Source organism: Melanotaenia boesemani, chromosome 19, assembly GCF_017639745.1.
Source record: "Melanotaenia boesemani isolate fMelBoe1 chromosome 19, fMelBoe1.pri, whole genome shotgun sequence".
NCBI lineage: Eukaryota > Metazoa > Chordata > Actinopteri > Atheriniformes > Melanotaeniidae > Melanotaenia > Melanotaenia boesemani.
The window spans coordinates 17,290,624-17,317,416 of NC_055700.1; the positions used below are offsets into that span (position 1 = coordinate 17,290,624).

The 26,793-nt window shown below is 38.3% G+C and overlaps 1 protein-coding gene across 1 annotated transcript; it reads left to right on the plus strand.

Moving 5' to 3' along the window:
* Window positions 1-1,478: 1,478 nt before the first annotated feature.
* urm1 (ubiquitin related modifier 1) lies at window positions 1,479-11,842 on the plus strand. The gene is made up of 5 exons (XM_041969142.1): window positions 1,479-1,542; window positions 3,366-3,436; window positions 8,684-8,765; window positions 10,604-10,652; window positions 11,219-11,842. The coding sequence occupies exons 1-5, from the start codon at window positions 1,508-1,510 to the stop codon at window positions 11,285-11,287; spliced, it is 306 nt and encodes a 101-aa protein (XP_041825076.1). The 5' UTR covers window positions 1,479-1,507; the 3' UTR covers window positions 11,288-11,842.
* The last annotated feature ends 14,951 nt before the right edge of the window (window positions 11,843-26,793 follow it).

The following is a 26,793-nucleotide window of genomic DNA, read 5'->3' on the forward strand; positions in this document are numbered from 1 at the left end:
GGCTAAAGCTGTTTCTCGGTTTTAGTGGAAAGAGGGTTGGGATATTTTTGAATGTGAGAATTACTTTCAAATGATGTGCAGCTTTCAGTATGTGCCTATATAAACAAAATCTATTAATTTTAGATATAATAGGTTGTAGTCAGAACAAAATATTTCATAGAATAAAACTGAAAGCAAATGAAGGAAAATTTAATAGTGTTTGATATCAGCTTGATTTATGAAAACACTGAAAGGAAGATTGCAACTGAAATGAGGTACACCATCCATAACAGCTTAACATGAACCTCAGTGCAGCTTAGCAAATGCAACATGACATGCAGTAATGGTGTGATCACTGCTGGACAACTCATTCTACAACCATGAAACTTGCAGCCATAAATATGCCTCCCACAGCTCACCTTGTGTCTCTTTGTCTCCCTCTGAGCTCATGCCTTGACTATTTTCTCTTGTGAGGATACTTCTCATTCCAGCTGGGACAAAAGAACCAGCAGCCACACTCATCATGTCTTCATTATCTTTCACAACTTCCACCGCAGCCTCAGCCGTCAGAGGACTTCCTCAATTTCCCGCCTGCCTCGTCACCCACACCTCACCCTTCCCTCACACCCGCCAGGCCCCTGGTCGATCTGTCTACATGTCCCCGCGCTCACTCCTCATTAACACATGAATAAAGACAAGGAAGGGCCTGCTAAGGCTTGGACAGCAACAGAAGACAACAGATTTGCAATTCAAACCTTTGACCATCAACTCCCTCATCCCCCTATGTTGATCCCACTCACCCAGAAACTGTCACCACCATGACAGTGATACAGGAGACAGATGTGGTTACACACTCATGCCATGCCTCTGTACACAATGCAAAGACAATTAATATGCAAAATTAAAGAGTGTAAGATTGTTTTGTTTTTCTTCTTTATTTCTTTGTAGTTTTGTGTGGTACATTGTGTTTTACCTACTTTAGAGAACAGTCAGATCACCCTCCAATTGGACCATCAAACATTTTCCTGACATACAAGTTAAGCTAAACTCAGAACAGAGCCACTGGAAAAGCTACATTTTCTCCATCTGAAACAACTCAAACCTAAATTTCACAGAGGCTCAGGTGCACACATTACAGTTGTTGGTAAAACTGCTCATTCTATAGCATTTTATTGTTAAGTTAAAACCTGGCCTTTAAAATAGATTTTAAAAAGTCCAAATTTATGAAAATAAAATAAATAAATAAATGGTGTGTGCGCGTATGTATTCACCAACCGAAAGTCAGTATTCTTTACAAACAACTTTTGCAGCAATTACACAAAATAGCACTATTACTATCATATTTTATTTGACAATAATTCCGATTTTTCTAGTAAGATTAAAACAGTTGTCACTGCATTTCTACGTGGTAACACACACAAACAACACATACAAAAACCAAGCAAATAAATAAATAAATAAATACTCTTCAAACATTTATCCCGTCACTTCCGGTTCTGTTCCGTTGCTTCCTGCATGTGCCGACAATATGGCAGCGCCCATAGCTATTCGCCTGGAGTTTGGGTAGGCAAATTTAATCATTTTGCGATTATCTAATATTCTTGTTTGCAACTCGCTGGTAGCTACATTCGGGTATTGTGTCATTTATGACGCAGAAATGAAGGAAATACTTGTTAAACTCACACAGCAGCTGTAGCGAGAATTCCTCAGAGCTGACGGCTGACCAACTCGACTGCTCAAATCCATACTACATCAAAACAGTGGGTCTTTTGCACAGCGACAGTAGATGCAGTTCAGGCATGTGGTGGAAAATGACGATTTATAGTTGCGCTATTACTGTCCTCTTTTTGAACCTTGCAATGAAGCTGCAGAGCCGAGAGTCTGGTAAAAATAACAGCGACTACATTAAAACAGAAAGAAAGTTAGATAAAGCCAAAAAAAAAAAAAAACGTCTTACCAACAGTGAACTTGAAACTAGGACAAGAGTAAGACTTTCATCACAAAATGACTGCAATAACTGCTAGGTGAGAGCCAGCGACTTTACCCTCAGATTTGACTTTATATGAGACTGAAAGCCACAAAAAAGCACTTGTAGGTGGATTATATGAATGGACTCAGACTCAGGCTTTTAAATATAATGCAATCCAAAGACTGAAAAGTGTATTTTTTACACGCTGTATCCCACAGTGAAAGGAATGGATTTCTAACTGTAAATGCATCATGTTTGACATCATAGCTGATTTATTCCCAAAACAAATAGCAAAATGCACCATTAGAACAAAATATTTGAATAATTAATATTTAGTCATAAAAGGAAGTTGAAAGAATTGCCAAACAAATTTAACAGTTTAATCATTGAAGCTTAAAACAACATAATAACCACCAGCAGCTAGTAGAAGCAACAAAAGGCTGCTCCAGTTTTTTACAGCTAAGCTTTGTCTTGTGTGCTGAAGCACTGGTGGATGGGGGGCAACTAAGGATGCCAAGACTAGCCGAATATGCTCTCTTCTCAGTAATTTGTTGTTAATCATAAGGTAAGGGTTATTATTCAGTTACATACTAGGAGTTGTAATTTAACCATCTTTTAACCAGTAAAAGATGCAGAAGAGGGCTTTACTTTTCTGAATTTAATCTTGTAAACATTAATACAGATAATTGCGTTTTAGAGGAGATTAACTAGAAAGGATTCCAACACTTCAATGAAAAGCAAATTTTAAAAATTCAATATTCCTATTAAGATTTTCCATAGTGATCTACAACATGTGTCTTCATCTTGCCCAAACTGATCCAAAAACCCATTTAGTTAACAGTTTGTGATTGAAAATGTCTAGATATTTTGTTCCTGCAGCATACTGCAATGATGTGTCATGCTTACTGTTTACTTACAAAGGGCAGAAACTTTATTTGGACCTGTCCCCAAAACATCTCTCTTCATACTCGTGTAAAATAAAGTTTTGTTTGTCTTGCAGCGTTTTCTATTGGTCTCCTAATATTTGTGAATTGTATATCACCCTGTCAGCCAAAAAGAAACACCACCACATAAGCTATTTCTCTTTTTCTTGACAGTCTGCTCCAAGCTCCTCATAACAGAAAGAAGAGATGGATAAGCTTTATTTAATCCCACAGCCTGTTTGTGTCAGTTCTTTGTGTTGCTTTAGTATTCTACCAATAGATGTTTGTATTTTGATGTCAGTGACATGAAAATGAATAGTCTTCAACCTGTCATCTCTATGCCCATCATAATGTTATTGCCACTATTTATCAGATTGTTATTGTTGTGATAGGAAGAATACAGTAGTTCTTACTTTGTGTGGAACAATTTTTTTTAATTATTTATTACTACCCAAACAACAATTGAATAAATATCAGGTCCTGTCTTTGTTTAGAGGGGGAGCAGAGCTGCTTTTTGATGGTGTGAAGGAACATCATGTGACTCTTCCAAGCCAATCAGAACCTTGTGAGTATTATCTGGTACACACTGATCAGTTGTGATATAATTTCACTTTCAATGCCCATAAATACATAAACTTAATTGTTTATTTTTTTTTGTACAAAGACCAAATGAAAGGGTTTACACTTATCTAAAAAAATTTTTTAACCTTATTGTGGGTTCCATGGAGACCTTTCCACCCATACTGTTCTTCTTTTGCCTTCAAAACAAACTGCATAGTGTCTATAGAATCACACATCAGTATTATCTGTGGCAGTATAGGGTCCAGTATTCTTACTAAGAATACTTAACACACATGGAAGGCTGTGGATTGAAACTCAAACCTAGCTGTTGAGTCATTCCTCCATCAGATGCATTGCACAGTAATGCATGTTCTGCATCTAGTTTACCAGGATTTTTTCTATTGTTGCCTGTTTTTGCATTTTAATATGGCATTGGCGGCACACCGTATAGTGAGTCAGTCAATACTTAACTAGTTCAGAGGACATTGGTTGACCAGTGTGGCCCAGGACATATCCAAATCTGCCTGAAAAATATTGTAATGTGTGGTCATTAAAGGTAGGAGCAGGGCCAAGGAGGTCTTGGTATGTTAACTTGACAAAAAATTAGTATGCTAGTCAAACTGAAATTTCACTTTTAAAATCTATAGTGTGTTAGTCTGATTGAAACTGAATCAGTATAAGAGTTTTCAAAGCCAGAGTTACACACCTAACTAAATGGTTTGCAGTTTACATGTTTACGCCCAGCTGAATCCAAACTGGTTTAAAGGGGTACTCTGCACATGCTCCACAGCACCTGTTCTGGGCCTTGACTAAATTAATTAAGAAGCTGGTAAAAACAGGTGATAAGAGAAAGCACGATGTGTATGAAGGAGTCCATCTTGCCTCCCAATGCATACCAATATACAACTGATTAAAATAGTTTTTTTTATTCATCAGTGATTTAAGGGATGATCTATAAAAAGCCTGGGACACAAGCTCCCACCTGTTGTAGCAGAATCAGATATATTTTAAATGATAAATCTACTGTTTTACACATATTTAGGAAAATAGTTAAGGTAAATGACTTGAAATTGTTGTCCAATCAGGAGAAATATTCCAGTTTTTCTGTCCGTCCACTAACTTCAGATCACAAACTGGTATCATCTGATCTGTGTTCACATCATGACTCTCAGTACACACATTTTTACTCAAATTTGTCGTCATATTTTGATTTTTTTTCTTACCAGACTTTGGGTTAATGCAGTGCAACCACCTGTTCTTGTCCACCTGCACTGTGTGGAATTTGTGATGCAAAACACCTGCCAGTCCAATCCAAACCTAATCCAACTTTATTTATAAAGCACATTAAAACAACCACAGTGGACCAAAGTGTACAGAAGAATAAAAGCACAGAGAGTAAAACCAGTCTGGCCTTTTTGTTGGAAATGATTCAAAGACAATGGTTAAAATATCATTTCACACAAATCTAAAATTTGTGGTAGAATTTGGTCTCTCTTTAAATATAAACATTAAAAAATAAATCATGTCAGGGTGTGGGGAAAATATTGACAGCTCTGAACTCTTTCTTTTTGTAGTCCTCTATATTTCTCACATCTCCTTTTTTTCTTTTACTCTACCAGCTTCTGTCTCTTCTCATCTCCAACATTTGTTTGAAACTATCTTTAGATTTTTTTCTAGTCTTTCCACTTATAAACAAATCTGTATGTTTTTAGGAAGGGGGTCCTGAACTTTAGAAACATTAACATTTTGCTTCAGTGTGATGCAACGCAGAGGTTGAGTGAGTTCACAGTTCAGTTCACAATTAGTTTTCCATGCCAACATTGAAATTAGATTTTATTTAGCTGTGGAATCGATCATTTTCCCATCATGAAGAAGGAAAAATCTGCAAAATCTGCCTACAGCCCGAGTTTTATCTGAGTCACAAAGAAAGAGGGAACAAATAAAGAAATATGTGTCTTTCGTATTTAACAAAACAAAGGGTGTTCATCCAGGGTGCTGATGTTACCACGACGACAAAGAGACAAAAGTTGACCAGAACAGGGAATGTCAGTGTGATATGACCTTGCCGTACCAGCTGACCTGTGTGTGTGTGTGTGTGTGTGTGTGTGTTTGTGTTTGTGCGTGCGGTTAGCACACAAAGTTCTGAATTTGCACGCTACAGGATCACACACAGCCCGGTTGCGAATCTGGTGTGTTTGCTGATGGTGAAAATGTTTTGCTTCAAACATCACCGTGTGTGTGTGTTCACATGAGTGTGTAGAAACACGGGGGGGGGGGGGGGCAGTGAAGGCAGATATAATTGGTTCTGAATCCTTCTTATTTCTTTTTGACCCCGGCCAGTGATTGATGACCCTCAACTGAAAGACCCCACCCCCCTTTTTTTCTCTATCTAAGTCACCCTCTCATACACACAAACAACAAAACCCCTGTAGTTGAAGGGTCCCTCCATAAAAAAAAAAAAAAAAAGCTCCTTGCATCGTCAGAAAGATTGATCTCTCATCCGCCTTCGCATGACCATTATATTTACACAAATACAAAAAAGCGAAAAGTGCACGTTTAAAAGAAAAGCAGCAATGGTTTTGAATCCGTATCAAAATGGCGCCTTTTCTCTCTCCTCCCTCCATGTCTCTTTTTCCACCCACGCAAAGCAGCTACATCCCAAGATGCATCAGGAGCATGTGACGCATTTTCCCCTTCTCTGCTGTCTGTTCGCTCATTTTCTAGCCCCCCTCGTCTACCTGGACTGCAGAGCGCCATCATAAACCTTCACCTCTGAGCCTCTCGCTGTGATTTCCTTTCAAAATTCTTTTACATTGTCTTTCATCTTAAACACAGCTCAATTATAAAATCTTGGCTCCTATCTTGAAGATGATTGAAGTTCTTAGATATGTGTGCCATTTTACAAAAACACCATTAAAAACACTGCACCTGATGTCCCCCCTCATCTAAAAAAGCTTAATATTAGCAGCCTTCACATCAAGCAAATGCAGCTGCAAATTTTAACATTAATAGCTTTAAAATATTAAAGGAAAATTATGAAAAGAGACGAGAGGGGAGGAGAGCAAGTTTTATGAGAGAGGGAAGGTATGAGGGATGAAATAAAAAAGGCAAAAGGGTGAGAGGATGAAAGGGCGAACAAGAGTTAATGGTGGAGAAAAATACCAATAGTCAAAGGTAGAGGTGGTGCACCGAGAGGAGTCATCACAAAGAAGGAGTTATGACTGCTGTAGTGATTACTTCTGTTTTTAGCCCCGCAGAGGTGCAGGTCAATATTCACTACCTCTAAAAGTATATGTGTGTGTGTTGCAAGAGGAGATATTTGTCTTTTTTTATATGGAGGCCTGGAACCACAGCAAAGCAGCACTATCATTACACTACTGAGCTGGCAGGCTGCATTGCAATTAACCTGAGTAGCATGCACACATGAACTCGCTCACACACATCATCTGCATTGTCTGTTGCCCTCAAAGCCACAACCACCATGCAGGCAGGCACCTATGGAAAAATGTTCAAAGAAAGTATTTTAAAACTGCAGATTTGTGGATTATTATGTTCACATTTTTTAGTCTTATGTCATTTTATCTTTATTTTATAATTGCGCTGTATTTTTATTTTATTTATTTTTTATAAGCCTTGGTTAATTTAGTTTGAACTCTGGAAGACTTTTATGTCACTCCCAGTGTAAAATCCCACTATAATACTTCTCTGTATGATTTTATAAGCTCTGAGACATGTTTTAGTAATTTCATATGTGCTTAGTTAAAATGCAGAACATGAAGCCCTCATTTAATATTTGATAGAAAAATTCACTAAAAGATAAAGAAAATTCCAAATTCGACACATGCAGCATTTTAAACCTGAATTTCTTTCTCTGAAAATGTCCTGTTTTCACGTGATTTCAATCCAGCCGACCTCCCGAATCGCAACACCTACCTGTGACAGCTTCAGCCCCTCACCTCACACCTGGCTCACGATGACTCATCGCTTTCCTCCTCTTCGTTCCTCTCCTTTCACTTTCTTCGTACTTCAGTTCTTGCACAAACCGGCCACCGATTTTGTTCATTTTGACGGAGTGTGTGCGTCGCTCCCTGCAACTATAGACCTGCAGTTGAGTGTTATCACAAGTCGCCAAGCTAACCTATGTCAAGTGGGAAGCTGTGGATGCAACACACACAGCCAGAAAACAGGGAAATATCAGAGCTAAGGGGTTGTGTGTTTTGTGATGTGGTGATACATTACATTTTTTCCATTGACACACCGACTGAAGGGCTCTCACACCACCTTGAATCTTAATGATTTTTATAAACATAATATATTCATTGTTGGTTGTTTAGAGCGGATTTGTCCTAAAACCCTTCACTCGCGCTGCCTTTGTGGCTGTCACCGGCCTGAGCGAGGTTCAGCCCATTGTTGAGACGGGGTCAGCCTGATTGTTTGAAGAGGTCAGACTCATAGAAAATTCAAGCATCGCTGATATTCAAGCTCAGACAAATAGTGATTCAGTTAATGGGTGAAAGAAATTTATCAAACTGAAGTATGCTTTTGTTTTCAGTTTTATTACCGGCACTGACAAAAATGTGACGCTTTATAGACATTTAATACTCTTTCACCTTTTTAAATTTTTTTTTAAACTGGAAGGCTTTGCAAAAATGTCTGCCTTAATGTTTTAATATATATTTTTAATTTTAACCTTTAAATATTACATGTTAAGGTTTTCATTTGTAGATTTAAAAGGAAAAACCGTTTGATTTGTCTGTCTTCAAGGTGAGCAATGATACCAATCAATCCCCCCATCATTTCCAGTGTCCCCTCCTTCTCCCCCCAACACACACACTCTCATAAATATACATATATACATACGCACACATATATACGAATACCCCCTGTCCCGCCTGGTGCCTCCGTCGCGTCACATCGACCAGGAGGCTGGAACCATGCACCTTGACCTTTACCCTCTGACCTGTGACTTCTGTTGTCTGCCTGTGTATGGACCGTTTGTATGTGTGTGTGTGTGTGTGTGTGTGTGTGGACATGAGACATAAATCTGTTATCCAGTCACATTGTATAGACGAGCCTCTCTTTTGCCGACAAAAAAAAAAGCAAATCCTCTTAACGGAAATTGCTATATTTTAGTAAGAAATCTTGGTTTACTCAGGGTTAGGCAGGTACCAGTTACAGGTTAGTCTCCAGGAAATGAAAGGAAGTTAATGTAATGTCCTCTGCGATGGTGATGGAAATGTGTGTCTTACAGGGAACGTGAAGCAGCTGCTGGTCTGGATCCAACGGAACCTGCTGAAGGAACGACCCGAGCTCTTTGTTCAGGGAGACTCTGTGTGAGGGCTCTTGACACACACTTAATCTGTGTCCACTAAAACCCTAAAGTTAATGTATTACATTCCACCAAACACACAATCTCACTATCAAATATGAGCGTAATATTCTTGGAGCATCTCTCAGTGTGGAGGAGTGTGTGTTGGGGAGCTTTCACAACCATTCCAGCTGCTGCAGAAACAGCTGAGATGCAGGGGAAAAGAAACATCAAGCTTTCGGGTTATATGCTTCAGTACGATGATTACCTGAGTGCATGTGAGCTTGTGTGTTTGTACGCACATGGATGTATATGTGTGTTTGTGTGTGGGTCGAGGGCTCACCGCAGTCTTATAGGATTGTCTGACTTTTACAGCTGCCTTTGTGTAGGACTATTTATAGCACCATCCAACCAGTGAATGGAGAAAAAGCTGGTCTGCCCATAAACCCTATAGATTAGATATGTGGGCTTGTGTGTACTTTATGTCCAAATCGTGCACTTTCTTGTACAAACAACAAGGTCTGCTGCTTTCTTGTCTGTTTAAAATCTCTGGATGTTTTGTGATTAACTTTAAAATCTTTGCCTCGTCTTTAAGTCTTTTGCTCTTCCTCAGCACATGGTTTTGCGTGTGTGTGCTTGCACGCTTATGCAGACACGTTTGCATTCGGTTTCCTCACATACTGCCCTTTCTCATTGACGTCACAGTCAATCTGTGAGGTGGATAGGAACAGTATGAGAGACATTAGTGTCTGTCTCCGGCATTATCTCAGCATGCACATGTAAGTTACCTCTTTTTAAAAAATGCACAAGCATCTGTTTAAAAGATTGCACCCATAGGTGCATAATTTTAACCCCCCTCTGTTATCTCCATTATGTTCTTTTGTGTGTTATTTTTGGGCCCTCATTCCTTTTTGGTGACAGGGTTTGTGTGTGTGTTTATGTGTGTATTCTCTCCTCAATGCCTCAGCCACTCAGGTCTCATAAGAAAAATCATCATTACTTTAAGTCCTTTTTAGTCACTAATTAATTAGGGAATTGTGACTTGTTGTAATTTAAGTGCTCTTTGCACATCTGCAGATGAAGCACTTTAAATATAGACTGCATTAGCAGCAGCGGTGCGAACCCCCCCCAAAGCCCATGTTTGTTCTCCACTGTGAACCGTAACTTGGAATTAACACACACATGCAAATATTTATAATTACAAACATTATGTCAAACTAGACAATAAAATATTTCTGTACTGGTAGGAGTTATGAACTCCTATCTATTTGATCCATATCTATTTTCCTTTCATTGGACTGCATCTTTTTCCAGAAATGCCAGTGAAAATGTAGAATAACTTGGAAAAATTTCTAAACTTATTTTTACTTTAATTGCGTTGAAATGTAAATCACACTAATGGGATTAGTAGTTTTCTTATTCTTGGCTGTAGTTTGTAATAATTAATAAGAATTTATTTATTCGCTTAAAACTATATATGTTAAAATTGTAGATACATTGTGAGAAAAAATAAAATTACACCTGAAAATTTGAACAAAAAATTTGACTTATTCATTATTTAACTGATTTTTTAAGTGTACCTTCAACAATTCAAATTTCTCATTAAATTATTTATTTAAGTCAGTTTTTTCAGGTATTTTTTTTATTTATATTTTTAATTTTGAGGAGTAGGGGATGTTGGATTTATTTCTTCTTAAAAAAAACAAAAAAACGAAGCAAACAAAAAAAAAACATGGATGTGAATTTCTTAAGCACGCATGCGGCACATTCAGGTGTCTGTTGTAGCCTTTTTCTGTGTGTGTGTGTGTGTGTGTGTTACCTCTGGGAGATGTGTCTGACTGAAAATGGTGTGTTTTCCCACAGGAGGCCTGGGATTCTGGTGCTTATCAATGATGCAGACTGGGAGCTAATGGTGAGCAGTGAGAGCCACGGTCACTGTCAGATGGTGTCAAGTCTGTGTGTATGTGTGTGTGAGAGTGGGAGGGTGTTTCTTAGCAGTGTGTAAAAACATGCATTTATTGTCTGTTTAATGATAAATTATTTGGGTTCATGTATATGTAACTACAACTGCATGTGTGGACAATTAATCAGAAGTGGGTTGACTGTGTGTGTGGGAGTGTGTGTGTGTATATGAAAGGATAGAAGGGTTAACCTGCTTCTTCAGTCATACTGAGATTGTTCATTTTCTCTGATTCAGTTATCGTTTCTGTAACATGGAGGCAGCTGCAGGACTTGTTTGTCCTTGGGGTCTTTTATCTGAACCCATATTTACATCCACCGACAGTCTGAATGCCTCAATTTAAGTGAATTGATTCAATTACAGGACTGAACACAGGATGTAAATAAATGGAAAAGTTTGTCATTGATTAGATTCTAATGGGAACACATGAGAATTCCACATTCGTGTTAATGCAACCAGCCATTTTTCCTTTGTCTTGTGTCGATGTTTACATATTTAATGGTTGTGCTTTCCTGCAGGGGGAACTGGACTACCAACTAGAGGACCAAGACAGCATTGTGTTTATTTCAACTCTTCACGGAGGATAAAAAAATATTAGGAATACCAACGTCTCCTTGACATTATAGAACAATTCAAGCCCCCGACCTACCCCCACCACCGGATCCCAACAACAAGTCTCCTCATTGGATGCTGGAGAGGGTTGACCTGCAGCGTCATCGCTGATGATGATGTTGAGCAGGATTGAGGGAACTTTAGAGATGGTGAACTGTGTAGACATTTTTTACTTAGAGTGGATGGGATTTCTGTTATACGCCGTCTTCAAGTTGAAAATCACATTTGTGTCCCAGAAAAAGACTAGAAAACTCGTTAACTGTCTCATGTAATTGGCTTTTCTAAGCAGTGTATAAACATATATGAATTAATTTGTCAGAAGGTCAAACAGTTGAAAGAAATTTAGAAAATGATTACAGATTTGTTATAATCCTGCCATTAATTATGTGTTTATATCCATGAATGCTTTACAAGTTTAATTTAACTTACAAATGTTATGTCTTTCAACATCTACCTAAATATGTATTATAAACTATTATCTTTAATTGAAAGTGCATAATCTATTTTTATTAAAAGGTTAATTAAATGTTTTTCAGTGTTGTTTATTCTGCTATTTTTCTTCATTAAATAAAAATAACTTTTATACCAAAATGTATATAATTACACATTTTTTTCATTTCCATTATTACACTGTTTGTTTTAAGTATTTTACCAAATGCGTTTTTTCACATATGGTTGAAAATCAAATTTCCATTTTTTCAGGGATTTTATGTATAATTTGTGCAGACTTGTTTCTTAAATTTACAAATATTGTTATGATATTTTCGAAAAGGCTGTTGATATATGTTAAAAGTTTTTTTTTTTTTTTTTTTTTTCTGTGTTTCTGCTTCTTACTGATAAAAATCTCACTGGACAGTGTTACCACTACATCTCAGTTTTCACCAGTCATGTTCCCGTCTGCATCAGATCTCTGCTTTTCTAAATGAAGACCTAACATCACGTTTCTATATTTCCTGGTAGGGCTTATGTGAGATCGATTTAAGCCCAGCTCTGTGATCACGCAGCAGTTTTAGGCTGATTAGGCGAGACTTGGGGGAGATTTTACCTTCCTAGATGGAATATTCATAAGAGGTGGGGAGGTGGAGGGTGGGCAAACAGGCTGTGTGTATGTGTGTGTGTGCGTGGTGATGGAGGTGGTGGGTGGGGTATGAACTGCAGGACCACTGCGGGAGGTCGAGGTCTAGCCTCCGGGCTGCCCTCCCCTGAACGCCCGAGGCGACCTAAAACCTTTTCTCGGTTGTGGAGTCCGATTTGCAACGGGAAACTGGCCTATAATGGCCGCTAGAAAGGAAATGCTAATGAATCTGTGAGGGGGTTAGAGAGGAGAAAGTGTTGCACTGTGTCAGCTGGTGCAAAGCGTGTCTGCCACTTTGTACAAAGTAAGGATCAGATATGGATCTGTGGAAGCTTGATGCCTTTATAAACCGGTTTAAAAATGCTGCTTTCTTCTAATTATTCCGCATAAAGATGACAAATGTATTATTTTGAAACTGTTTTACCTTTTAAGGCCTATTTTCATTAATGAGTTATTTTTTCTGGTTTGATGGGAGACAGTTTTTTTTTTTTTAATTTTACTTAACACTAAAGCAGTAATGCACAGTTTATAGTTTAGTCACTTATACTGGACTATTAGCTAAGTTGGCCTGCACAGTTCCTCCTGCAGCTTGCACACTGACAGCTCAGCGGGAGAGATGATGGTGGGACCTGCCAGCCTCTCAACACAATATAAAGACCTGCACAGGTCACAAAATGCTGGTGGGATCTTAAATCAGATATCGACAATCATAGAGTAAACAGTGGCCAAGAAAGATAATGTGCTATAGAGTAACTATAGAAGATGGTCGTTTTTATTAGATTTTTTTTCCTTGGACTTATACGTAAAAAAAAAACATCTCGTTATACAAGCAAAATATAAATTGCTATAAATAAGACGTTATTCGTTGTCTCGTTCAGGCTAAACTTTAGTTTAATTACTAGCTAATATAAGAATGATTTAATAGGAATCCAAAAATACAAAATTTTAATTCTTAGTTTTGTTTTGTTTTGTTTTTTTCTTTTTTCTGTTTATTTGTTTTGTCAGTAAATTTAGCTGTCAGCCATATTTTCCTGTTGCACACAGTTTATTGCAACCACTCAAAACACGGTCACCAGAAACACACACTTAAAGGTAAAACTTTTATTATTATTATTATTATTATTATTAGTCTTTTAAAGGCTCTCTAACATATTTTAGCCAGCTGTGTTTTTTTTTTTTTTTTTTTTTAATTCTAACCTGATGATTATTCATTTCCCAGAATCGAAATTTTACTGACAAATACTTTACATTTTACTTTTATTTTTAAAGAATGATACAGAAATGTTAAAAATCACCTTGAAATGGTAATATATTATTATATTATGGGTTACAATCCCTGTATTTCTAATATTCTGTAAAAATAAATGGAAATAATGATTTTTCAGAGACAGATAGAAAAAACCTGCTCTGCATTGGATACACAACATTCCCGCAAGAGCCAACATTATACACTAATCCCCTGGAATTAAGAGAGGTTATCCTTTAATGTTCTGCTACAATACACACTTTGGGTAAGCTATTTGTCTATATCTGTGTGCATGCGCGTGTAGGCTATGTGTTTAGAATTAATCAATGGATCTATATAACAGAAAGCAAAATATAAGCCTTTTTTAAAACATATATGTGACAAAGCAAATTCATATTTAAAATGTTTACATTCTCTTGTCTTTTTTCCCTAAACAAGTAAAAGCGTAAAAACTATATTATTCTCATGAAATAAGTGTTTGAAAAATTAGTTTTTAAAATGATCATTTTAACAGGACTTTATATATATATATATGTATATATTGCATAAAATTAGCAAAGCAAGAACGTGCCAAGTACAATGGGGCCAAGAAGTGTCCCCACGTGATTTATCAGCTCGGCTGTTTGGCAGCTTTAATCATATATCATTCACGGTGGGGTTTGTTTTCTGCCCTCATCGGACTATTACACATTTATTCTCAGTAAACTGCTACTGATTTTTATTAAATTAATAATACCTATGTTTTAGGAGCCTTTTGGCTGGATGCATAGATTTAGCTGATTAATAATTTATTTAGGGTGATATAAGAGGCTATTATAATGTAAAATACTGCGTCTAAGTAAGATATCTTCATCTTGATTTATTTATCCGCCTTTTTCGTCCTTCTTAACTTGTATATACCTGCTGATCCAGCCTTTAGCTCATCTCATCCACAGCGTGCAGGCCTCACTGTAAGCCCTCAACTTACTGCCTCCTATATTTGCCAAATACAGTCGATACATCAATGCTTCCAGTCGATATTTACCTTTTAAAACAAACAGTCTTGATTAGATCTTCGACAAAGTGTAAATACTAATCGGGCAAACCACAGCACACATTCTAAAAAACACATCTGAAGCAGAGTATGGGTTTCCTTCCACTTTATTGGCCCGCGTCTTTTTTCTCCATTTCATGCAAATTGGAGGAGGAGGAGGAGGTGGAGGGGGAGTTGTCGCTTACCTGAAATGAAACAGTTACAAAAACAAACCGAGACTAAAGGCCTTCCAGTCGCCTTCTTTGTGGTTTGGAGGCCTGTAATCTCGATGAGGCGCTTGGCCAAAGGCAGCAGTGATGAATGTGAGTCTGCAGCAACAGATGTCCATACACAATTCTTGGGGCTGAATTGGATTTTACTCAAGAATTGCGTTTGGACAATCAGTCGCGAAAGACTCTATATCCTTTGCCAAGATGAAAAGAAGAAAATTAAGCATTTGATTATTTGAATCACAAATGTGCACGGGCAGTTATTGTATAGGCCCACGGCTGTTGCACCTGCTACTATGTCCCCTGACAATATTGGCTGCGTCTGAAACAGAAAACTGTTTTCTTTCCCCCTTTTTTTCCTCCAACGTAAGAAGTTAGACCACTGTGCACTATTTCTGACACTCTCACTGCTCAGCTCTGCTTCCTAGGTTTCCCTTTCCCTTTTGGAAAGAAAAAAAAAAGGATCATCTGCTTTCTCGTTGTGCATTTCCAACAGTGAGCTACTGCAAGATATTTTTGCCATGACAACATTCAGACAACGTGTAGTGCAACTTCCCTTTGTTAAACATAAGCTACATATTACTTTAAATGAAAGGCAATCTTGTTTTTTGTTTGTTTGTTTTTTTTAATAGACGCTTTTGTCCTTTCTCCGTGTTTCGCACTAGTTGCTACTAAAGTTAGCGTGTCCATATATCTAAAGGCCCTTAAGATGGCTGAATGGCCACTGCAGTTTTAAGTATAATGTCATTTCTTTGGGATTCCTCAGGAGAGTTCAGAAGTGTCTCAAAACGTCAGAATTTTCTTTTAAAGATCGTATATTTCATCTTGAAGTCCGACGTACAGCGCCAGAAGAAGGCAATTGCTGCACCTGTGTATCATTGGTTTAGGGAAAGACTTCAGTCTTGGTGCCTCAAGGTGCACAATGGTTTTCCACGGTTGTTAATTTAAAGAAAAATCCCCCTCCTACTTGAATAGAGGCACGTCGAGCGGCTGTGGTCTTTCCTCTGGTGTTTTAAGCTGCCGATGAAAAGAATGCATTTTAAAAAAAGGAAAGGAAGAAGAAAAAAGAAAACTCCTTAGTTCCCGTTGGAGCGTCCTTGGTTCCGTTCCCACATCGCGCGTTCTCTCGGATCTCTCCTCTCCGTCCAAATGCCCCCCAGCGAGCAGCGTCGGATGGTGACAAAAAGAAGCTGCGGAGCCTGAGATGAGAGCTGTACTCAGGTCAGGCGCTCCTGCCTCCACTCCACCCATCCTTAACGGGTCTCTCGGACTGTCTGGCTGGCTGGCTGGCTGACTGACTGACTGACTGACTGAGTGGGTGCATGTCTCTCTGCCCTCCTGGCTTTTTTCCTCTGCTCCAACAATAAGCGCTGCGGCTGCGACGCAAGGCGGATAGAGGAGTGGGGAAGGTCCTCGCTTGGTACTGAATTTGAATAACACCGCGGGGTGATAAATGTCCATTGTACTGCTTAAGTAATGAATCTCCGCTGTCCTCTATGTCACACACACGCACACACACGCGCACACACGCCAGCAGCTGCGATGAGGGACCAGCAGCCCCTCTTAAAGACACAACAGCCCTATTTTCTTCCCAAAAAGAGATTACAATCCCGACACTGTTTACTCTCTGACCGCACTGCATGACGTTTAGTGTTTCTCATTTGCCCCCTCTCTTGTGTGAGCAAACTAGTGCAACGCTGTAACCAGGCACTTGGGCATAAAGCGGCGCCTTCAGCGCCATGTGCAGCCATTCTGCTCCTGAAAGGACAGTTTACTGTAGGCCTCTGTGGAAAGTGACGGAAAATAAGTGGATTATGTGATGCGCATGTGACAAACGATTGATAGGGCGACAGAGCGTGCATTGTTTGATACTTAAAGTAAGAATGACTCTTCATTTGTGAAGCAAATGTCACAAAAACATGCACCATGAAGTCAAAAGAGCGCAAAATTACCTCACTCCTTTTTGCATCTCGTGACACTCAAGTTTTGGGAAATTTCTGTCTGTTGATATTATTAAAATCAATTAAACTATTTTTGGGAAAACATTTGGGTACAACGATTTTTGTATATAAAAATAAATAAGCTTCTCTTGAAAGTTGTATGATCACGCGTAACACAAAACTTTTCTAATATGTTGTGGCCACTCAAGTGCAGGGAAGCTCTTCCTTAGCTGGAAGCAGGGATCTTGAAGCAGCGGCACATCCTCATGTCGTGCACATCAGCACTTTTGAGTGCTGCGTTTGCGCTGCAGCTTTTTGATGCCTGCAAACGCCACCTTCTCTCTCCCACTCTCTAATAAATCATCCTGACTGATCCCGCCCCGGGCGCAGGGGGTCCTACTCTTTAAAGCTCAATCCGTTTTTTCCCCTTTTCATCCCTCTGAAGAAGCCGAGTTAACCTCTGAAGCTCCACACAGCCAGAGCCCCTCTCAGCCCCAGCCCGCCTCTCATTCATTCAACCAGTCACTCATTCATTGCTCTTTTTTCTTTTTTGAGCAGTGAAAAGCAGACCCCCTCAATCTCCAATCATCTCTTGCTGCCCCCTTTTTCATGCTTTGACTCCTACAGAGGCGGGAAGAAGTCAAGAAGGTCCACTTCTCACTCTCACCTCCGCATCCCTCATTTATGATGGTGCTTGGAGTTGTGGATGGGAAGAGGACTGACACTCCTGGCTTATATAGTGGACTGCACCACAATGTGAATTAAAGTCTCTCTCTTTCTCTTACTTTTTTTTCTTTTATAACCTTATCCTGGAATTTTATGGAAGTGTTGAACTTAAGTACAAATTGTATCTACTTGCACTTTTGATTTCTGAGAAAAATATGGTGCTTCCTTCAGCAAAAAATGTATTTGAAAGCCTTAGTTTCATTTTCTTTCCCACCAAAAATTCCAAACTGAAACGATTGGACTATTATGATTAAGACCTTAGAATAAAACCCCCACAAATTCATTGCTATTCATTTAGAACAGCTGTGATGGCATTTATCACATTTTCTTTGATTAAACAATCAGTGGATTATATAAGAAAATAATCAGATTAGTCCTGGATGATTAGTAGTTGAAATAAGATTCACAATGAGCTCCATTTCAACAAATATGATAATAAAAATGTGGTTTTATATTACTGGAGTCATGGGACACTGAGCATTTAAGTGTCCTTTATGATGTTAGTGTTTTCTCTTAAGTAAATTATGTGACTATTTCTTCCACAAGCTTTGTAACCACACTGTTAAGATCACAAACACATTTGCAACAGAATTTGGTTCATTTAATTAAAAACTTAAATTTGTGGTTTAAAAAAGGCTCATCGTGATTAGTGGGATCTTTAGTTTACATCTACAACATTTATTTGTGGATAAGAAACATCTCCAAAATCTGCAAACTACTTTTCAAGCACAAAATAATTTTCCATTTCAAATGCAGATTTTTTTTTATAGGTAATACAGACATGCAGGTTAAGAAAGTCAGAATTAATAAAAGACAAAAAAGCAACAGACACACAAACACTATCAACAATAATCAGTCATAGAATTGAAGCCTTTTGGCTCAGTGCTTTCATGTTGGCTGTTAGTCTTGGTGGTGTATAGTTGGGCTGTGTGTGTATACACAGAAACAGTAGGAGATTGCTGCACTTCATGCAGTGGTGACTGTGCTTCCCTTCATTCACAAATCAATGTTTAACCCGCTGGCTAAAAGGCCTGGCAGGGGAGAGGGAGGCCCAGTCACCGAGGTGGGCTCTGAAACCATCCCATCGAGAGACGGAAAAGGGAGAGAAAGGACAGAGAGAACAGGGGAGTCCTTAAAATAAACCTCCTCTGGTGAAGGCATCTCCTCCCTGCTGCGAGGCCACAACTACAGAGGATGATGAGTAGAGAGTTAGAAAGAGAGGCAGTGGTATGACAGAGAATGTCGTTAAAATTTATGGTGGAAAGGCTGTTTAGAGAAGCCAGGACATAGAGTCAAATGGACAAAGAGGTACATTGGGAGCAGAGTCTCTGAAAAGGGTCAGTGGACAAATACATTCTCCAGCTATAAATGTACGTACTGGTACACCAAACAGGGACATATTACTGAAGTGTTTTTTTTTTTAGACATAGGATGGGGGTGGGGAATTGATGGGCTTCTGATCTTTATCAAGAAATGTGACATATTTCCCAAAAAGAAATGCAAAATGAGACATAGCAGTAATAGCAAAAAGGATGTGAAATGACCACAAGGAAACAAAATGGCAGAAGACAAATTAAAGAAGACCACAAAGAGAAGTAATGAGACAGAAACTGGACAAAGTAACAAAAATGGGATCAAATTAGATTTGAAATTCATACAGTGGATGATGTCACCAATGAGAACAAAAATGACCAAAGGAGAAGCAAATCAATGAGGAAAGAAAAACTGACCACAAAAAGATGTGCAGCTATGGCTTCAAAGAGATGCAAAACAACCAAAGTATGAAACATTACAAAACCTTACTGTGTTTGTGTGTTTATTACCTAGCACTAATTTAGCAAACACTTTATCCAAAGCAACTTATAGCTCAGGAGTATAATGTTTTCATTACACATATTGAGTTTATGACAGGATTTTAGTTTAGATGGGTTTGAGGGAGGTGATCAGTGAATGAGCATTACAGAGTCCATACCTTTAATTGATAAACATGTTCATATAGTTAGCACAACATGCAGTCCATGTTTGCAAACTTGTCTGCCAAACTTTCAGACAGCTTCATAAAACAAGAAAGTGTTTTTCTGTGTGATTTTTGCTGTAGAGATGTTGTTTATGCTCACAGGTCCTTTCAGACTAATTAGCACTGCAGTGATTTCAAGTCATAATATATGGTTATTTTGACTTAGTTGAAAACTTGGCCGAGATAACAACAAAGTACAATTTAAATCTCCCTAAAGGTGAACCAAGCTAAGTCGTACAACCCACTGCCATGCAATGGAAAAGTAACAATTTTATGCTAAAGAAGAGATATTTAAAAGGCTGTTCCGCTTGGTTGTACTCTTTTAGTGAAAGATTTTTTAACTGATGCATGAATGACTACATATGCATTCCATGTGTTACACAACTTCAGTTATTTTAGTATCTATGCTGGTATAATATGGCTGTGAAGAATTTAGCTGAATGTATTCAAATTTACTCATAAGTTTGACTCATAGTGCAAAGCTAGTAGTTTGTTCAGCTGTTCACAACTTTGCTTAATAAACTTCTTGGGATACCATGCAGTCTCTTTTTAAAGATCACACATCTAATGGAGATTGCAGCAACTTTAGTTGGACTTGCACACAAACAAAAACTGATGTGGAAATGAGACATAGCTATCATTTTCTGGTATAAACAATAAAATCGAACCAGGAAATAACCTGGTGTTTTTGTTTTGGGTCATGTTATGACCCAAACGTGACCCCAAATTTAAAAAAAAAATTCTCCCATCTTGGGGCTGAGCTCAAGTTTCTCATTGAAAGTGTTTTTTTAAAATTAGCTTTCCCTACTACCTTCCTGTGAAGACTGGCTTGATCAATAAAACACTTCAGAATGATGTTTGTTGAAATGTTTAATTTGAATTATGCTTGAGGAATCAGAAAAAATCCATACAGTTACATAGTTTATAAGACTTGATTTTCTAAATGTATACTGTATAAGGAAAAACCACCATAATCAGGAGGTTTCATCCCTGAAGGAAGGTACAAACCCTGTACAATAGTACATGAACAAATATTATCTACAGTGTTTGAAAGACAATTCACCTCTAATGTTGTCTCATTTTTGTCCATGTTCCCATTCCATTTATAAACCAGTAAGTGTCACATTATCTCAATATATATGCACCTATTGCAAAAGGCCCCAGAGTCTATATTACCATGCAAGCTGAAGATCAGGGGAAATATTAACCAAAGACAGAGCTAAAGGAGCAGCAAAGGGTTTGTCTTATTTTTGTTCAACAATTACAAAAACTGTATTTAGCACCCTAATGATGTTGATCAACTGGCAAAAAGAGAAAAAAAAGAAAAGAAAAAAATATATTAATTTTAGGTTGCAGGAAAATAGACAAAACCCAGACTACAACACATTATAAATGCTCACAGATGTAAACCTGCTAATACAGCTGGTAATAAACATTTTGAGTTTCAAACCCCAAATGGTTAAAAAGCATGTGCACAAACTTAAAGTCATCCCAACTTACATGAAACCTGCTTAGTTACTAGTTGTTTCATGTGTTTTTCAGTCTTGGTGTCTTGGACCTTGATGAACAGGGGCCTTTCTAGGGTCTGTGCCAGGGACTCGATTTTTCATAATCCATTCATACTTAACAAGCATTGACTTGCAAAAGAAAAGAAAAAAAAGGAACTTATTCATCTTTAGTTAAAGCTTGTCAGTTTTTGTGGAGAAAATATTTAGGATGGCAAACATGAACCAGGGGCATCCGAAGAAATGGACTGCAAATGCAGCAAAGCAATTATAGAGACAGATATAGAAGTGCTGTTTGGCCATAACACACCAAGTTCACACTCTGTCACTATAAGCATGCATTTTAATGCATGTGCTGCTAAGTTAGTGTTATTTAAATATGAGATTTGAAATAAGGATGTTTTCATATTTTTCAGTATCTATTAAAACTTTTGTTGCTTTATTGCTTTAAAAACAGGTAAAATATAAATCTGTGAATTTGGAGAGCTTCTATTATTGTGTAAAATGCTGACTCATCATAAATCAGGTGTGTACCTTTTGAAACAGATGAAAGTCTAGATTATAAAGTAAATCATGTGGGGCAATGGCTAAGGTTAGGTAATGATAGAAATGCACAACTACGTTTGTCCTGGGACTTCACTCAGGCAAGCACAACTCACCCCGTTGCTTCTCTTATGCTACCATCACAACCACACACTCACACATACACTGCAACCCCCCCACCCCCCTTCCCCCAAAGCATGCCACTGCCTAAACATCCCCCTGAATTCTTTGACAGTGGCTGCACTGTTGCTTGGCAACGAGGAGACGAACAGCGTCATCCAGGGAGTAATGGAGAAGATGAGGAGAGGAGAAGTCCACACTACCTCACCCTTAATTTAAACCATGGGGCACTAAGGTGCAGGGAAATATCCTGAAATTTGTTGTTGCATTGTTTTGTTTTTGGTGATGTTTTTAAATCAAACAGCCATACCTGGGATCTCATTACATTCAGCATCACCAGAGCATCCAGGATGAGCTTTGGTTTCTTATTTGCTGACAAGGTTGTGTTGTGTAAATACTGGACTTAATGGACATCGGTCATTTTTTTAACTGAAGCAATTCTATTTAAGTGCTTGAGTAAAACAGCAATATTGGCCACCTGGGGTAGAAAAAACACCCAGCTCGCTGGCTGGGCGGTCAATTTATCTATACTGCTGCCAGCTCCACAGAATCTCCTCCTCACACTGTCAATACAAAACACAAACATGACATCTGTAAGGGTGTGTGTTTCTGATTAAAACATGACTTATAGGGTTATGAGTTAGCTTTCATTAGCTCCAGCAAAAACATATACATTGAATTAGTAAGACATAATTATGACAGAAGAACTGGAAGAAACATTCAGAACTAATTGTGAATTTCTGTAAAATTTCAAACATTCTCCCTTTTCCAAGAGTTATTAAACTGTAAATTAATCTGATTTTACTTCAACATAATCTCCACCTCTAAACTGCTGAGAACAAATAGGCTAAAATACCATTAATCATTCTCATTTTATAAATATGGATCTATGAGGAAAAAGTATGTTAAAGCTAAATTCAATGATTGGAGAATTGTTCACATGCTATATTTAAGTATTATTAGTATTATGTAAGATGGTGTATTAAATGTAAAAACTGAGAAAATTCATGCTTGTTTAAAAATTGGATAACAACAAAGTGTAAAAAGTGGGATGTTTACCACCTCTTCTTTAACCAACGTTGTGAAAGCATTACAGTGTGAGGAGAGAAATAGTTGTACTTTTAAATGACATTTTCCCCCAAATTGTGGCAGATGAAAGATTTCAGCTGCTCAATGTTTTTGAGCAACACTGTTTTAAATTAAATGTGTCTGATGTTTTCAGTAGTTGCCAAGTGTGGACAAACCAGTTATTTAGAAACCTCTGTGCGTAGAGCCATGCTTTTTGTAGAACATATTTTGGTATTGTCTTGATTATGTAATAGTGATTCTCTCTGAAAATGGTTTAGTTTAGCTGGCATGTTGCTCCAAAACATGTATACATCTAGCACTGAGAGAGCCTCCACAGCTTTGTGAGTTACCAATGCATCCATACCTTTGGGCCTTGCAGTAGTGTCACCTCACAACAGGCAAGGACATTTATGAATGGAGTTTTCTTGTTTTCTCTGAATACTGCAGCTTCCTTCCACAGTCAGAAACATGCATATTAGGTTAACTAATAGTTGGATGGATGGATGGATGGATGGATGGATGGATGGATGCATGGATACGAATTGCAAGATAAGTAAATGAAATGGATCCAACAGCTTGTTATCAAATTCTGCACAGTGACTCATTCATTTGAGTCAGGTGTGCTCTAGCAATGCAACATGTAAAACCTGCAGGGCTGCTGCCCTTGAGAACCAAAGTTTAAGGTCCCTGCTTAGAATGTGGTGTCAGTAGTTACTTCTCAGTTTGGGCCAGGTTTGAACAAGTCTTGCCTAATACCAGCTGGGCTCCCCATGACCCTAGTTAAAGAGAATTTCCAAAAAATAATCTTACATCTTGATTTGTGATTAGTGATTTCTACTTAAGAATTAAAAACAGTTTATAGTGCTGCCTGTAGTCCTGAGGATCATGATCTCCTCAGGCTTCTACCTGAAGAGGGAAGCATCCAAATGCAGGACTTACAGGAGAATGTTGAAAAGTAAACAAAAGTCTAATTATTTTCTGAAAGTTTTGCAAAAGCTGGATATGCAAGAAAGCCTGTGAACATACAAACAGAAATCCAAAAACAGTCTGAACAAAAGAAAAGAAAACAAGAAAGAAAACAAGAACCAGAAGAACCATGTGGAATTAATACATTCTGGTTTATGAACTCATTTATGAACAAATGAAACTGGGCAGATGACATAGTAAGAGTCTAATGACAAATGAAAAATAATTAGCAACAAAAAACAGGTGTGCAAGGGGCAGAAAGACAGAGAAGCTTTATTAACAAGAACCTGAGTACTGAACTTGGAAACCTCACTGTACACCGAACAGGAGTAAAACAAAGGCAGTGACACTAAAACCAGAATAACCCAAAGAAAACAGGAGGTGTTAAAAGAATGTCACATTAGAAACTAAGAAACCAAAAGTCAAAACCTGAACTTAAAAATCACCAAACCCAGTCATTTTTTTAGATTATCTGAATGGTGATAATAAGAACAGCAACAGCAAGTGCACTTAGATAGCTGTTCCCAATCATTCACCAATCAATAACTCAGTTGTGCAAAGAAAGATGATTCAGTTAGAAATACCCTTGCAGCCTTAAAACTGAGAAAACATTACACTCGTGAGATACATGCTGGATGACATGGGCTATGGGGGAGCAAGCTGCTGAGTAAGAGGGTGTGTGCCACCGTTCAGACCCTGAGTGACAGATATTGACCTGCCCAGCCAAAAGACGTCTCTGTGGGAACGCCATTGATTATTGGCACAGCAATAAAGGTCCCGGAAGCCTGTGAGAATGTCACGACTCTGCTGCCAGTGTGAGTGCCAGTCCCAACACACAAACATGAAGACAGAAACTCTTACACTCTGTCACATCATACCTACAGCCACTTGTTCTCTCACACTAACCAAAGCGTTCTAAGATGAAAGATTAGAGGTCTAGAGACTGCCTGACAGACCAGAATGTGCATTTGTGTGGGGAAGCAGGAGTTGGGAGTCCTTAATAGACCCTCTGCAATATCTTAAATGCTAGGGTTTCACATATTTGTTTTTCACATTTCTACCATCAGTTTAGTGCACTGGAGCTGAATGTTTTATTATTGGAAGTGCTCTCGGCAAGAAAAAACTCATCAGTTGAGTGTCTATTTAGAATAACTGTCCCTGTTATCAACAGGTATCATGAGGATTATTTTTTTGTATAAAGTAAACCCACTCAAGGCACTGCAGCCTATAGATTCTTCAAAGTAAAATGGATAGCATGGTCTGGATAAACTAATTAATTATTTAATTATTTTTTCAGCAGTGTGAGCACCACAAACACTGATCACTTTCATCGTACTGGGATGGAGGCAGGTATCTCAAAGGCATCTTAGAGTCTGATTTCTCAAAACTGACTGATAACCAAACTATGTGTATTAAGATGTCCTTTACCAAAAGTCATGTTTTATCTTTTCTGAGTCAAGTAATGCCACTGTACACATCCTGTTGCTAGTGGAGGATATCTCCCCCTCCTTCTTGCACTCTTTCCTGCAATCTGGTCAAAACAATAAAGATTTTCTTTTTGTCTTTCTCCATCTTTCCCTCTCCCTGTGTCCCTCCTTCACACACCCCCTCACACAAACACCATCTCCACCCTTGACCTCACAGTGAAAAGTTAGTGCACCCGAGGTTGAACTCTCCCAGATCAGCTGCAACCACAAACGCTGGGAAAGTGTCCCGGACATGCATGCATGTGTGCATGTGAGCGATTGTGTATTAGTGTGTGAGCATGGCAACACTTGGGGTGCCATGAATAGGAGAGATTTGACCCTCAGCCCTTCTGACCTGTCCACACAAACGACCCCCTTTAACCCAAGTCTGCTATTGTCTGCCTTGCCTGCCTTCGTTTATTCACAGAGCCTGCCAAAAGAGCCAAAATTCATCATAGACCACTTTGCTTATTATTGTCCGCCCACACGTATGCATATTCTTTCTATCATTTTCATTCTCTTTGCCCTTTTCCCATCCCTCCCCCTTTTCACAGCCTCACTCCTGTCTGCCTCAGTTTATAATCTTAAATTTTCACTTATATGCTGAGCGATCATCAGTATGAAAATATTGCCTTAACTAAATTCACTTGCTTTAGCCTTCCTCAGGTCCCAGCTGAACACATGCCAAACCAAACGTTAATTCAGTGCTTCAGTGAAAGAGCCACCAAATCTATTGGGAAAACAAGATATCAATATTTATGCTGTGGAATCGACTTCCCATTCTCAAGAAAGTCTGCTTTCTTAGTTTAGTTTAATAGTTTCTTTGAAGATTTAACTTTGAATGTGCACATAAAAATATAATTGTGGACAACAGCCCTCACACACTGTTTTAATCTGTTCACAAGTCTGAAAGTCATCCTACTCCTGAAGCCTCAACTCAGTCCACCTGTCATGTTTATTAATTCATTTATTAGAAGAGGAAAAAAGCACAGTGTGTTTTTTAGACATTGTAACCCATAGTTGACAAGTAGTGATTAAATTATGGAAGAAGTTCTATGATATCTTAAGAGGAAGAAACAGCTCTTCAATGTGCAAAACTGCAGAAGAGTTATCAGCACATTACATTATCACTACATCATAAATAAGCTGAGTTATCATATATAGTAGTTCCCATTATAGTTTTGTAAGACATTTTAACTGCTTATTATCATGTTCTTTGTTTTAAATAAAATGTGCTTTGTAAGTGTTGCACTATTACAAGAGATACAAATAAGATCTTCTATATCTTCCCTCTGAATGTAGACATTTAGAATAAAGTGATATGAAAATACTTAAGTAGAGTCAAAGCAACCTAATAACCGTGTTTAGTGCAGCCCTTGATGAAAAATCCCACAATTAAACAGTAAAAAGGCTGTAGGTATAAAAGGCTTTAGCACAGTGGTCAACTAATTGTCCTTTTGTTGGGGCAAATCCTCCCCCTGCTGGCAAACCTGTGTAACTGCTACTAAAAGTGAATCCCACAAACGATCACATTTACCCCCACTTCACTCGTATTTAACATTTACAA